General features: G+C 33.8%; 1 protein-coding gene and 1 non-coding gene across 10 annotated transcripts in view; one reads left to right on the plus strand and one right to left on the minus strand.

The window, feature by feature from the left end:
- The window catches only part of VPS13B (vacuolar protein sorting 13 homolog B), an 801,572-nt gene that overhangs the window by 323,814 nt on the left and 465,111 nt on the right, over positions 1–12,647 (plus strand). For all 9 annotated transcript variants that reach the window (XR_002085466.2, XM_019468015.2, XM_019468016.2 and 6 more), the window contains one exon: positions 7,756–7,865. Coding sequence is in view for 8 of the 9 variants with exons in the window: in XM_019468015.2 (XP_019323560.2) it covers positions 7,756–7,865 (110 nt within the window). In the remaining variant the exon portion in view is untranslated. The remainder of the gene's footprint in view (positions 1–7,755; positions 7,866–12,647) is intronic.
- LOC128775401 (U6 spliceosomal RNA) lies at positions 8,608–8,711 on the minus strand. Its single transcript, XR_008420124.1, has one exon. It is a non-coding gene; the product is annotated as a U6 spliceosomal RNA (small nuclear RNA).

The following is a 12,647-nucleotide window of genomic DNA, read 5'->3' on the forward strand; positions in this document are numbered from 1 at the left end:
TTATTTCAGTATGGTTTGTGATTTTCTCTTAGTTCTCCTTGCCTGTACTGAGACCTAAGATGCCTTGTTCACTTGTCTGTATCGCGGGATCGGTCTTATTCCCTCTTTCTTTCTTCCAGTCACAGATAGCCCTGTTTGGTGCTCACTGAAAAGTTGAGAATGACTGTGGGATTTCTTTCATTTCTCCTTGTGCTCAGACATCATCAGCCTCCACATGCCTGTGTGTTAGAAGGGTCTTCCTCATTTCTCCAGGCCAGTCCCCTGCCACTCTCCTGGGTATTTGGTGGAGGTGTGTTGGAAAGAAATGGCACTCCTCTTGTGTCTAGAGTTCTCAGGGATTCTAAATTGTCATGCCAGTCCCCATACTCGTGTTTAAACATTTGTTGAAAGTTCTTTTGTTTTTTTCTTAACAACTTGTTTTTCTTCCTACTGCTATGCCAAGAATAAAACCTACCATTCATTCCTTCCTGCCTACGAAGGACCTTTCACATTTATGATTTTTGTTCATTAGGTTTCTTTGCAAATTCTGCTGTCTGATGAAGGTTGAAAAGCTTTGATATGTTGGTTACATGGCTTGTTATTGTTACGATGGATAGAGTTCTCCTGTGATTTTCCAAATCCTATGGGAAGACATGGTAATTGTTAATTAAGTAACATGAGCTACCATATGCACATACCTAAAAGGCTTATTCCATTATACTAAACCTGACAATTACCTTGGATAAATTTGCCACTAGTTGGCGGCTCATCCCTGCTCTGTCATTTCTTAGCCTCTGATTACTTTATCTTCTTTTTATTCTCCACCCATATTTTTGATTCTTTGTTTACAGGCCAAAATTCTTGAAATTATTCTTAAAAATAAGAGTAGCTATTAATTTCTTAAGAACTACACAAATCTAAAAAGTCTGTACTTTACTATAGCTGCGTAATAGAAAAATAGTGAGTTTTAGCCACTGAAACTTAGGTGAAGATGAGTATGTCTTTTGTCTCATTCATTAGTTTAAGATAAAATGCAGGGTACTTGTTACCTTTTAGAACTTGATATTTTGCAGGGTCATCTCATTGGTTGACATAGTTTCTATAGGTGATAAGAAGCATATATATTTAAATGCTGTGCACCTTTGGTTTCTCACTCTTATTTCATTCTCATTCTACAGCTTAGGATGTAACTGAAAATGATGGTGGTGGCTTGGTTTAACTAATTTGTGAAGCCGGAGTGGAATGTGGATAAATGAGCCATTTTGGCAACGAGCAGAGAAATAAAGCACACTTTTCTCATTAGTTGTTTTCCAGGCTAAAATTAAACAGAGTAGTATATTGCCAAATTTAATGATTTATGGGGGATCTGTTCTAAGTAAATTCAGTATCAGACTAGTTGTCTACACACTTACATGTCAGAACTTGTGTGTTATTTTTAAAGGCTCTGTCTTGTAAATTGAGTTTAATATGAAAATATCCTTTTAAATTTAAAAGAACATTATCTCTATAATTTCAACTAAATTGATAGATTATTCTCTTTTATCATCCATTTAACATTCCCATAGTTCCAGCCTGTGTGTCATTTAGTTATCTCTGATTTAATGTAATCACATGACTTTTATGAACATTAGTTGGTGAAATAGTTTTTAACTTCTTCATTATAATAAAATAAAACTTTCAAGATTTGTTTTCACATGAAAATATTTATTGCATTGGTTTTCCTCCTCCTCTCTCTAAAATCTTGATTAAAAAGGAATTCTAACTTACTGAGAAAGTTTTAAAAAAATTTACTTAACACATTTACTTTTCAATACATAGGAAAAGATTTTTAAATAACTTGCCCAATATGGAGAATGTCTGCAGTTTTTAAATTTACTTTTACCTTTTGTAGTTGGCGTAGTATTAAATTTATAAACCGCTTTATATAGGGCGTTGGGGTATACTTTTCATAATTAAAAAAAAAAAAGTTTGTGCCTTGTACTTCAGATGCATAATATTAGGGAGAGAAAAATTATCCTGATACATTCTTTTTATTTATTTTTTTAAATTTTCTTTTTCTTCTTCTTCTTCTTCTTCTTCTTCTTCTTCTTTTAATGTTTATTTATTTTTGAAGGAGAGAGAGACAGAGCATGAGCAGAGGAGGAGCAGAGAGAGAGGGAGACACAGAATCCAAAGCTAGCTCCAGGCTCCGAGCTGTTGGCACAGAGCCCGATGTGGGGCTCGAACTCACAAGCTGTGAGATCATGACCTGAGCTGTAGTCGGATGCTTAACTGACTGAGCCACCCAGGCGCCCCATGATACATTCTTTTTAAAAAAATACATGTAATTTTAAATTTTCTTCCTTTATATTCTTATAACACTTTCTACCTAGAAAAGAATACATGTTATGTATATATAAATTTGAGGTAAAATCATATAATGAATACCATAGATTTTTTTGCTAAGAAGTTGTCAATTTATTTGTGTTTAAAAAAACTTTTTTAAATGTCTATGTATTTTTGAAGGAAAGAGAGAGAGAGAGCGAGCAAGCACGAGTTAGCTGGGGAGGGGCAAAGAGAGGGAGACAAATCTGAAGCAGGCTCCAGGCTCTTAGCTGTCAGCACAGAGCCCCACATGGGGTTCGAACTCACTAACCGTGAGATCATGACCTGAGCCAAAATCAGATACTTAACTGTCTGAGCCTCCTAGGGGCACCAATTTGTTTGTGTTTTTATTCCCCAGGTGATCATTCTTGTTGTTTGGAATATTTTTAATCTTTTTTTCCCTTCAGTGTTGGCACCTTCTTTCCAATCTGCTTAATTAAATGTGTTTATTTTCATTTGTTTAAGTTTTTATTTAATTTCCAGCTAACATACAGTGTAATATTGGTTTCAGGTGTACACTTTAGTGTTTCATCACTTCCATACAACACCTGGTGCTCATGACAAGTACACTCCTTATTCCTGATCACCTATATCACCCATCCCCCACCCACCTCTGGTGGCCATCAGTTTGTTCTGTATAGTTAAGAGTCTATTTCTTGGTTTGTCTCTCTCTCTCTCTCTCTCTCTCTCTGTCTCTCTTTTTCCTATGCTTGTTTGTTTTGCTTCTTAAATTTCTTATGTGAGTGAAATCATATGGTATTTGTCTTTCTCTGATGTGTTTCCCTTAGCATAATGCTCTCTAGCTGCACCTGTGTCATTGCAAATGGTAAGATTTCATTCCTTTTATGACTGAGTAATATTGCATTATATATGTATATACCACATCTTCTATATCCATTTATCAGTCCATGGACACTTGGGTTGTGTCCGTAATTTGGCTATTGTAGATAGCATCAGGGTGCATATATCCCTTCGAATTAGTTTTTTTGTATTCTTAGGGTAAATACCTAGTGTAATTGCTGGATTGTAGGGTACTTCTATTCAAAAAAATTTTTTTAATGTTTATTTAATTTTGAGAGAGAGAGAAAGAGTGAGCAGAAGAGGGGCAGAGAGAGAGAAGATGCAGAATCTGAATAGGCTCCAGGCTCCAAGCTGTCAGCACAGAGCCTGATGTGGGGCTGCATCTCACCGACTGCAAGATAATGACTTGAGCTGAAGTCAGACTCTTAACTGACTGAGCCACTCAGGCACCCTGTTGCCTGGTACTTCTATTTTTAACTTTTTGAGGAACTTCCATACTGTTTTCCAGAGTGCCTGCACCAGTTTACATTTCCACCAGTAGTGCAAGAGGATTCCTCTTTCTCCACATCCTTGCCAACACCTGTTATTTCTTGTGTTGTTAATTATAGTCATTCTGACAAGCGTGAGGTGATACCTGATTGTAGTCTTAAATTACATTTTGTTTTAATTATACATTTTGGTTTTCTTGGGCTTCTTCTTGGGTTTTAGGCTTAACTATCTTTCATCAATTCTGTAAAATTCTCAGGTACCATCTTTTTAACAATATTGCCTCTTCCCCACTTTTTAGTATCTCCACATGGAATCTGATTAGACATATATTTGGTCTTCTTAAGTCCTCATATCTCGTCACCTCATTTTAATAATCTTCTTTCATTTTGGTCTTTCAGATGCATTCTAATGATTTCAGGTACTTCTTCCACTTCACTGTTTTTCTCTTCAACTATATCTAATCGGCTGTTGAACCTGCCTAATGAGTTTTTTACATCAACAATTAAATATGTCACTTTCATAGTTTCCATTTTTTTCTTTAAATATGTTCTTTCCTGATACTCTGTATGATACCATACTTTTGCATTTTAAACATTTTATACATAGGTGCTTTTTTTTCTATATTCTAATATCTCCAGTGCTTGAAAGTCTAAATCAGTTGTTTGTTGATTTTTCTGACTCTGTCTCACAGAGTCAGTTGTGATTTTTTGTTAATAAAACCATTCCCAGATCATAATTTGTGGCAGTTATATGACAGTGAATTGGAGACTTTTCAGACAGAATACTTGATTCTGTTAATGGCTAATTAATGGCTAGAGGGACATTTTTCAGCAAGAAAATATAAGGCTCATCATCTACCTCTCTTTTCTCTTGACCCCAGTTTGAGAATCCCATTTATATCCTCCCTCATGGCAACTGCTTTTTTTTTTTTTTTTTTAATGTTCCCTTTTCAAGAGGTAACACTTCTCAGATCTTTTCAATAATTGTTTTGGTGTTCCCATATATTTTAGTTTTATTTTATTTTGTTTATTTTATTTTTGTTTATTTTACATTTATTCATTTTTGAGAGAGAGCACAAGCAGGGGAGGGGCAGAGAGAGAGAGAGAGAGAGAGACAGAGAGAGACAGAGACAGACATAGAGACATAGAGACATAGAATCCGAAGCAGGCTCCAGGCTCTGAGCTGTCAGCACAGAGCCCGACGCGGGGCTTGAACTCACAAACCGTGAGATCATGACCTGAGCCGAAGTCAGACGCCCAACTGACTGAGCCATCCAGGCGCCTATCCATATTTTTTAAATAACATAACTTTTCTTGCTCTTTCTTGATTGTTTACTTAAGAGTATAATTTATTAATGCCTTACAGTTGAAAATTATATTTGGTCAACTTTCACTCTCTCCTCCTATCATACTCTCAATATTGTTATATCAAGTTTGATTAATTAATGCATCTGGGTTTTTTTAGAATTTACATGCTTCTGTCTATAAATATAATTCGTGGTACACTTTATTGTATACTGACTAGTTATCATTTCCTTTATAACATTTGTTTTCCCTGTATTTAATACTGTGTTTTATTGTTACTACATTTTCCATGTACCTGTTACTACTTCACTGTTGTCATTTTGGGGATTCCTGTCACTTTTCTCCTGCGTTGGATCCTTTTGTCTCCTGGATCCCATATTTTTCTTTATTGTTGCAAGTGCTGTGTGTCTGTGTGTGGAACACATTTCTTTATTGTTAAGCATATATTATTTGTGGTGTCTTTAATATTTATATGATTTTAATTATAAAACAAATTACAGTGGGCTTATGTGATAGGAAATAGTCCATATAATTCAAATCTAACTAATTTCATTTCTTTATTTGGAATTTAGAAACGTCTTTTAACTTTTAAGATTGAATGATATATTCTTGAATTTAAATATTCTTGAATTATTGAATTAAAATTTTAAAACTCTATTGAAATGTATACAGTTAATTTCTTGAAAAGGTTTTAATAAACAATTTTTATGCATTGTGTTACAGGAAAAATACATATATTAAATTATATTTTCTATTTGACTTCATTTATGACTTCCCTTTTGCAATCATTTTGTATTTAGTTTCACATCATCATTCCTTTCTGATGTGTATTTAAGCAAATTATTGCTCAGCAGCACATGCATTCGTACATGGAAGTGGATGGAATTGCTGTGGTCTCAGAATGCTGCTTTGGAATCTACACTGATTCTGGGTCCCTGGGAGAACACCTGGCAATTTTTGCTTGTTTGAAAATTCTGTGTAAAAGTTTTATTTAAAAAAAAATTTTTAAAAACATTTGCTTTTTTTTTTTTTTTTTAACATTTATTTATTTTTGAGAGAGAGAGAAAGAGAGAGAGAGCGAGCGTGAGTGGGGGGGTGGGGCAGAGGAGAGGGAGGCACAGAATCTGAAGCAACTCCAGGCTCTGAGCTGGAGCCCGACATGGGGCTCAAACCCACAAACTGTGATGACATGACATGAGCCGAAGTCGGATGCTCAATTGACTGAGGCACTCAGACGCCCCTGTGTAAATGTTTAAAAAGGAAGGATATTTCTCTTGTGTGCTCTCCTCCATCATTCTATCTCTGTGTCTGTGTGGCTCACTTTTCATAGACCTTGGTAATAATAGTTACTGTGTGGTTTAGATAACCTGCAAAATTATAGAACAAGTTGAACATAGAACATATAGTTGAATATAGAACTTATATAGAATATATAGAATATAGAAATATAGAATATAGTTGAATATTCATAGTTGAATATAGAACAATATAGAACAACCTAAGTTGAGAACTCATGTATCATGTACTATGACTCTTTACCCCTACCATGTGGCAATTACTTTTCTAGATACTGGAGTGTAGTTGAGAGCAAAAGTGACAAATACTCCTTACTTGACATTCCATATATTTCAGTGGAGCTAATAATATTTTACCAAAAAATGCATTTGCAAATACAAAAATGTATTTATGGATGCACATAATCTGCAGATAAGAATGGGATGTTATACTTTAGTTAAATCCTTGTGTTTCTTTTTATCAGAGAGACTAAAATACTTGAGTATTTTAGTAAAATACTTGACTAGGATGGAATTGCAACTTGTTACACTTCAGCTTTGTGTTTTATGTCAGAATGTTAGCCTGTGATTCATCTAGGCAGATCTCTCTCTTGCTTCTGAACGTTTAACTTTGTAATTTGCAGTGATTTATTGAGTGGTTATAATAATCCTTCCTTTAACATCATGAATTAAATTTGTGATATAAACAAAAAGGGAGATAATATTCTGTTCTCATGACCAATATAGAAATTGCTCTTTGCTAATAAATAAAGCTTCTTCTTATGAAAGACAGATTCACTTTTAATGAGGTACAATTCATATTCTATAAAAATCACTATGTTAAAGTACATAATTTAATGGTTTTTAGTATATTTGCAAAGTTGTGCAACAATCACCATTTTCTAATTCTGGAACATTTTCATCACTCCCCAAAGAAGCACATATCTATTAGCAGTTCTTTTCCATTCTTTCCTCCTCCCAGGCACTGGCATACACAAATTACCTTTTTTCTCTATGGTTTTGCCTGTTTTAGCCATTTCATGTAAGTAGAATCCTACAGTATGTGGTTTTCTGTGACTGACTTCTTAGCACGTTTTCAAGGTAGTGTAGCATGAATCAGTACTTTATTCCTTGTTGTGCAAAAATAATTTTCCATTATATGGCTATACGACATTTTGTATATCCATTTAGCAATTCATGGACATTTGTGTCATTCCCACTTTCTGGCTATTATGATTACTGTTTTGGAAATTTAGCTACAAATTTTTGAGTGAACATATGATTTTAGTTCTCTTTGTACATACGCAGGAATAAAATTGTTAGGTCATATTGTGACGGTATATTTGCTTCCTGAGGAAATGCCAAAGTGTTTTTGAATGTATTTGCACCATTTTATGTTCCAACCAGCGGTATATGACGTCTTGAATCCTCCACATCTTTGTATGCACCTGTTAATTTTGTTAGCTATCCTACTTGGTGTGAAGTGATATAAAGCTTATTATTTTTATGAGGAATTAAAATAATTTTAATATCTTGATTTTTAGGTGCCGTACTCCTTTGTAGTGTACAAGGACTAGCAGTTAATATTGACCCAGTCTTATATACCTGGCTCATTTATCAGCCTCAGAAACGAACCAGTAGACATATGCAGCAGGTGAGAAATTTTTATAATTTATTCTCTTAATGAATAACGTTTTCTGTTTTCTCAGTCATTTGTTAAAGGTCTATATTGTCTGTGTTGATTTTTTTTAATTCCTCTGTCTTCCACTCTTCCCCTTTCAAGCAGTTTTACTCCTTCACTTCTAGACTGGAAACTCCAGCTCAAAGTGGAGTTTCATTGATTACTGAGGTGGATTTCTATGCAATTGCTTATAAAGCAGATACGTTAGACAATAGTTCAGGTAGTCCTGCTTTAGTGGCCTATTTTCTCTCATAGTGCCTAGATGTTTGTTCTGAGTGTCTGATACATAAGAATTGCATACTAATAGCTTTAATTTTCATTATCACTGTATTTCTTCTACATCTTTAGGTTTATTCAACAAGCATTCATTGGGTGCCCAACCCTTGGATTGGGATGGTTGGTGCAAAAGAGTTGGGATATGCGCTTGTTTAAAAGAGTATAAATTACAAAGTATAAAACAGCTAATTGTATTTTCTGAAATGCTTAAATATATTCTCTGTGTCATGATTCTTAAATGTAATTCTGACAGAGTTTATTCCCATTTTAAAGATGAAGAAATTGATGCTAATTGAGATTTATTTCCCTATTGTCACACGTAGTAAATGGCAGAACTAAATATTTTTTCAGGCCAAATTTATGCTATATTGCATTTTCCCATTAGACTTAATTGTAATTTTGTAATATTCTAATTGGAATAGCTTTGCATCTTTTTTTTTAAAATATGGAACACTTCATGAATTTGCCTGTTATCCTTGTGCAAGGGCCATTCTACTCTCTGTATTGTTCCAGTTTTAGTATATGTGCTGCCAAAGTGAGCACTGTACCTTTTTTCCAAACTTAAAAACCAGTTGATAGAAAAATACACAATTTTATAATTACACAATACAACAAAAAAAAATTACCTGAATAGTACAATCCATGGCTCAAGGAGCATCTTTTTTTTTTTTTTTTTAATGTTTATTTATTTTTGAGAGAGAGAGAGAGTGCAGGAGAGGGGCAGAGAGAGAGGGGAAAAGAGAGAGAATCCCAAGCAGGGTCTGTGCTGTCAGCACAGAGCCGGATGTGGGGATCAAATCTACGAGCTGTGAGAGTAACCAGAGGTTGGGTGGGGGGCGATTAACTTGATAAAAAAGTGACCTTTAGTGGTTTTATCATAGAGCCAAGTATAAGAGACTGTTAAGAATTGGCACCCAGTTCATAAAAGATTTGTTTTTTTTTTGTAATTCGAAGTGTTTGAGACTTTATCCTGAAGGGTAAAGAGAAACTATAGGAAACTGATATAAAGAAATTTGAGAAGCATCTGGGTGGCTCAGTCAGTTAAGCGTCTGACTCTTGATTTCATCTTAGGTCATGACATCACAGTTCATGAAATTGAACTCCACATCGAGCTCTGTTCTGACAACACGGAGCCTGCTTGGGATTCTCTCTCCCCCGCTCTCTGCCCCTCCCCAGCTCATTCTCTCTCTGCCTTTCTCTCTCTGAAAAATAAAGAAACATTAGAAAAAAAGAGTTTTGAATTTTAGAAAGTTTACTCTAACAGAATGTTGAATTAAACTAAAGAAGAAATACAGAGGTAATAAAAATTACTACACAATTCTTAGTATTAGACACTCAGAACAAACATCTAGGCACTATGAGGGAAAATAGGCAAGTAAAATAGATCTAAGCTAGCCTCTAATGTATCTGCTTTAACCAGCAATTGCATAGAAATTCACCTCAATAGTCAATGAAACTAATGTCAGGGAGAATGTGAGAAATATTTTAATTGTAAATTATTTTTGCGATACAGTTGACATATTAGTTTTCAGGTGATGATTGTTGATGATAGTTACTGGTAATGATTTGATATTTGTATATGCTGTGAAATTTTCACCATAAGTTTGGCTGACATCCATCACAACACACAGTTGCATATTTTTTTCCTTGTTATGAGAACTTTCAAGATTACTCTTTTAGCAACTTTTAAATACACAATATGGTACTATTAACTATAGTCACATTGTTGTACATTACATCTCATGACCTATTTCTTTCATAAGTGGAAGTTTGTACCTTTTGATCCCTGTCACTCATTCATCCCCACTGCCCCCATGAGTTTTTTGTTGTTGTTTGTTTGTTTTAGATACCACATAATATAAGTGAAATCATATGGTATTTTTCTTTCTCTTAATTATTTCACTTAGCCTAATTGCCTTATTAGGTCCATCCATGTTGTCACAAATGACAAGACGTCCTTCTTTTTTATGACTGAATAACATCCCATTATAAATTCTTCGTTGGTTACTTTATAAGTGATGGTAATTAGGTCCAGTTCACTAGAGCTATAGCTGAAGGTCAGATAATGTTCTAGCAACTGAGGTAAATTAAAAATTCATTTGATTGATACCAAGCACCTTTATTTATTTTTAATTTTTTTTAATGTTTATTTTTGAGAGAGAGAGAGAGAGAGAGAGAGAGACAGACAGAGCATGAGCGGGGAAGGGGCAGAGCTAGATGGAGACATAGAATATGAAGTAGGCTCTAGGCTCCAGAGCTGTCAGCACAGAGCCTGATGCAGGGCTCCAACTCACAAACTGTGAGATCGTGACCAGAACTGAAGTCGGATGCTAAACTGACTGAGCCACCCAGGCACTCCAGATACCAAGCACCTTAAGATTTTCATATAATTTTATTTTGATTATACTGTTTCATAACAGTTTGAAATTAAATGTAAATATATATTTAAAAACATGTTTTTGAAAGTTCAAAAACAATAGTTTTATTTAAAGGAAAAACTAATAAATACCCATAATCCTATTCATTCAGAGTTATGAAGAATACTGGTATAAATACGTTCATAGCTAAATCTTTATGTTTTTCTTTAAGTATTCACTTAGAATATATTTTGGGGAAGTAATTAGTGTTTAAAGCCATGTATATCAGCATATTTTGAAACCTTTGTTATATTGCCACATAGCTTCCAGAATTACAGTTTACATTTTCGCTAGTACTTCATAGTATTAATACTTTACTACAATTCATCATATTCTTAGCTACTATTTTAGTCTTACATTTTTTTTAACATAGGAAATTGAAAGAATAGTGTAATTGATCCCTATGACCTTATCAGCTAGGTTTAATAATTACCAACTCATGGCTACTCATCTTCACTTTTAAAACTCTGTTGGGTGAAAAAATGCCAATATTTAGTAGTGAGAAAAATAGAGAAAATGGATAAACTCACATAGTAATGTTATGAGTGAAAATTGATGAATTGGCAGTATCTAGTAAATTGAAAATAAGCATAGCCTGTAACCCCCAAATTGCACTTTTGGATAAAACTGTGGTCTTAACAAAAGATCCTAAGGACCCTGAAGAGTTGTGTATAAGCCTTTCTTGCAGTATTCATTGCAGTAGTACAAGACTGGAGACAACCTGAATGACCGTCTCTAAGGAAGTGGATAAATAAAACACAACATATTCACACAATATGATAATTTATTAGTAGAAATTATACAATAGGTCTTAATATGGATGTCTCAAAATTGTATTTAATGCAAAAACCAAATTTCAAAGGAAATATGCAATATGAAAGCATTAATGTATATTTCTCCAAAACTACCCAAATAAATAAATAAATAAATAAATAAGTAAATAAGTAAGTAAATGGTGTATACATATGAGTGTGTGTGAATAGGGATAGGTGTAAAACATTTCAAGGTTTATATGAGGATCATAATAGTGGTTGATTCTGGGAGGAATGGGTAGTTGGTTCACAATTGGAGGGTATTTTAGCTTTACCTGCAATATTTTGCTCGTCTCTAAAAAACAAGGAAATATGATAAAAATTTTAACAGACAGTAATTATTGGATATAATGGAATGTGTATGTTATTTTATTCTTAATAATTTCCTGGGTGTTTTTTTTTACATTTGTTAAATTAATGGAATTTTACAGGAAAAACAACAGAAGATTTTAGGTTATTTTCGGATCATGGAATATTGTTGCTGCAAGGGTAGGATTAATCTGGGGCTGGGATACAACTAATATTTGAGGAAATATCCAGTACCAAAAGGTAGAAGAATATTAGTAGAACAATCGGAGTTTGCTAAAAATAGTTTATTTTGATATTTTGAAATACTAAAATACTGGATACTCTGTCAGTCAGTATTGCCTGACATATAGTGTGTACATTAGCAATCATTCAGGAAATATTTATGGAGGGTCTTTTGGATATCATTGTAGATATTTGGAATACAGTTGCATAGAGGACATATCAGAGTCTTGCTGTCTTGTTAGGAAGGGTTTTTCTTAGGGCTTTTAATGTCTCTTTGCCTATGTGAAAATGACCCAGTTTGAGTCACCCAAAAGAATGATTTTTTTGTTTGTTGTTGGATATTACCAATATTATGGCTTTCATGAATCTCATCTTTCAGCTATTTTAGCTTGAATTAAATATCACCCTATGCTTAACATACTTTTTCTCTAATATATTAATTTGAATCTGAACATGGGTGTAATCTTTTGGAATACTTAGTCATATTCCAGGTTTATAAATGATGGCCAAGATATTCAAGGGATTATGGAATCAGTAAATACTACCACCTAAAAGGAACTCCCATATTTTATAGTTGAGTAATTTTAAATGCATTAAAACTTAAGGGTATGTTGAACTTTTCTCATCTTGGTCTTAAGATACTATTTCCTAATTAGGTTTGTACAAATATTATCAGTTTTACTAAATAATATGAAAGCAGCTACTGTACATTGTAATGT

This window comes from Panthera pardus, unplaced genomic scaffold (assembly GCF_024362965.1).
Source record: "Panthera pardus isolate Hobbes unplaced genomic scaffold, ASM2436296v1 HiC_scaffold_7, whole genome shotgun sequence".
In the NCBI taxonomy this organism is placed as follows: Eukaryota; Metazoa; Chordata; class Mammalia; order Carnivora; family Felidae; genus Panthera; species Panthera pardus.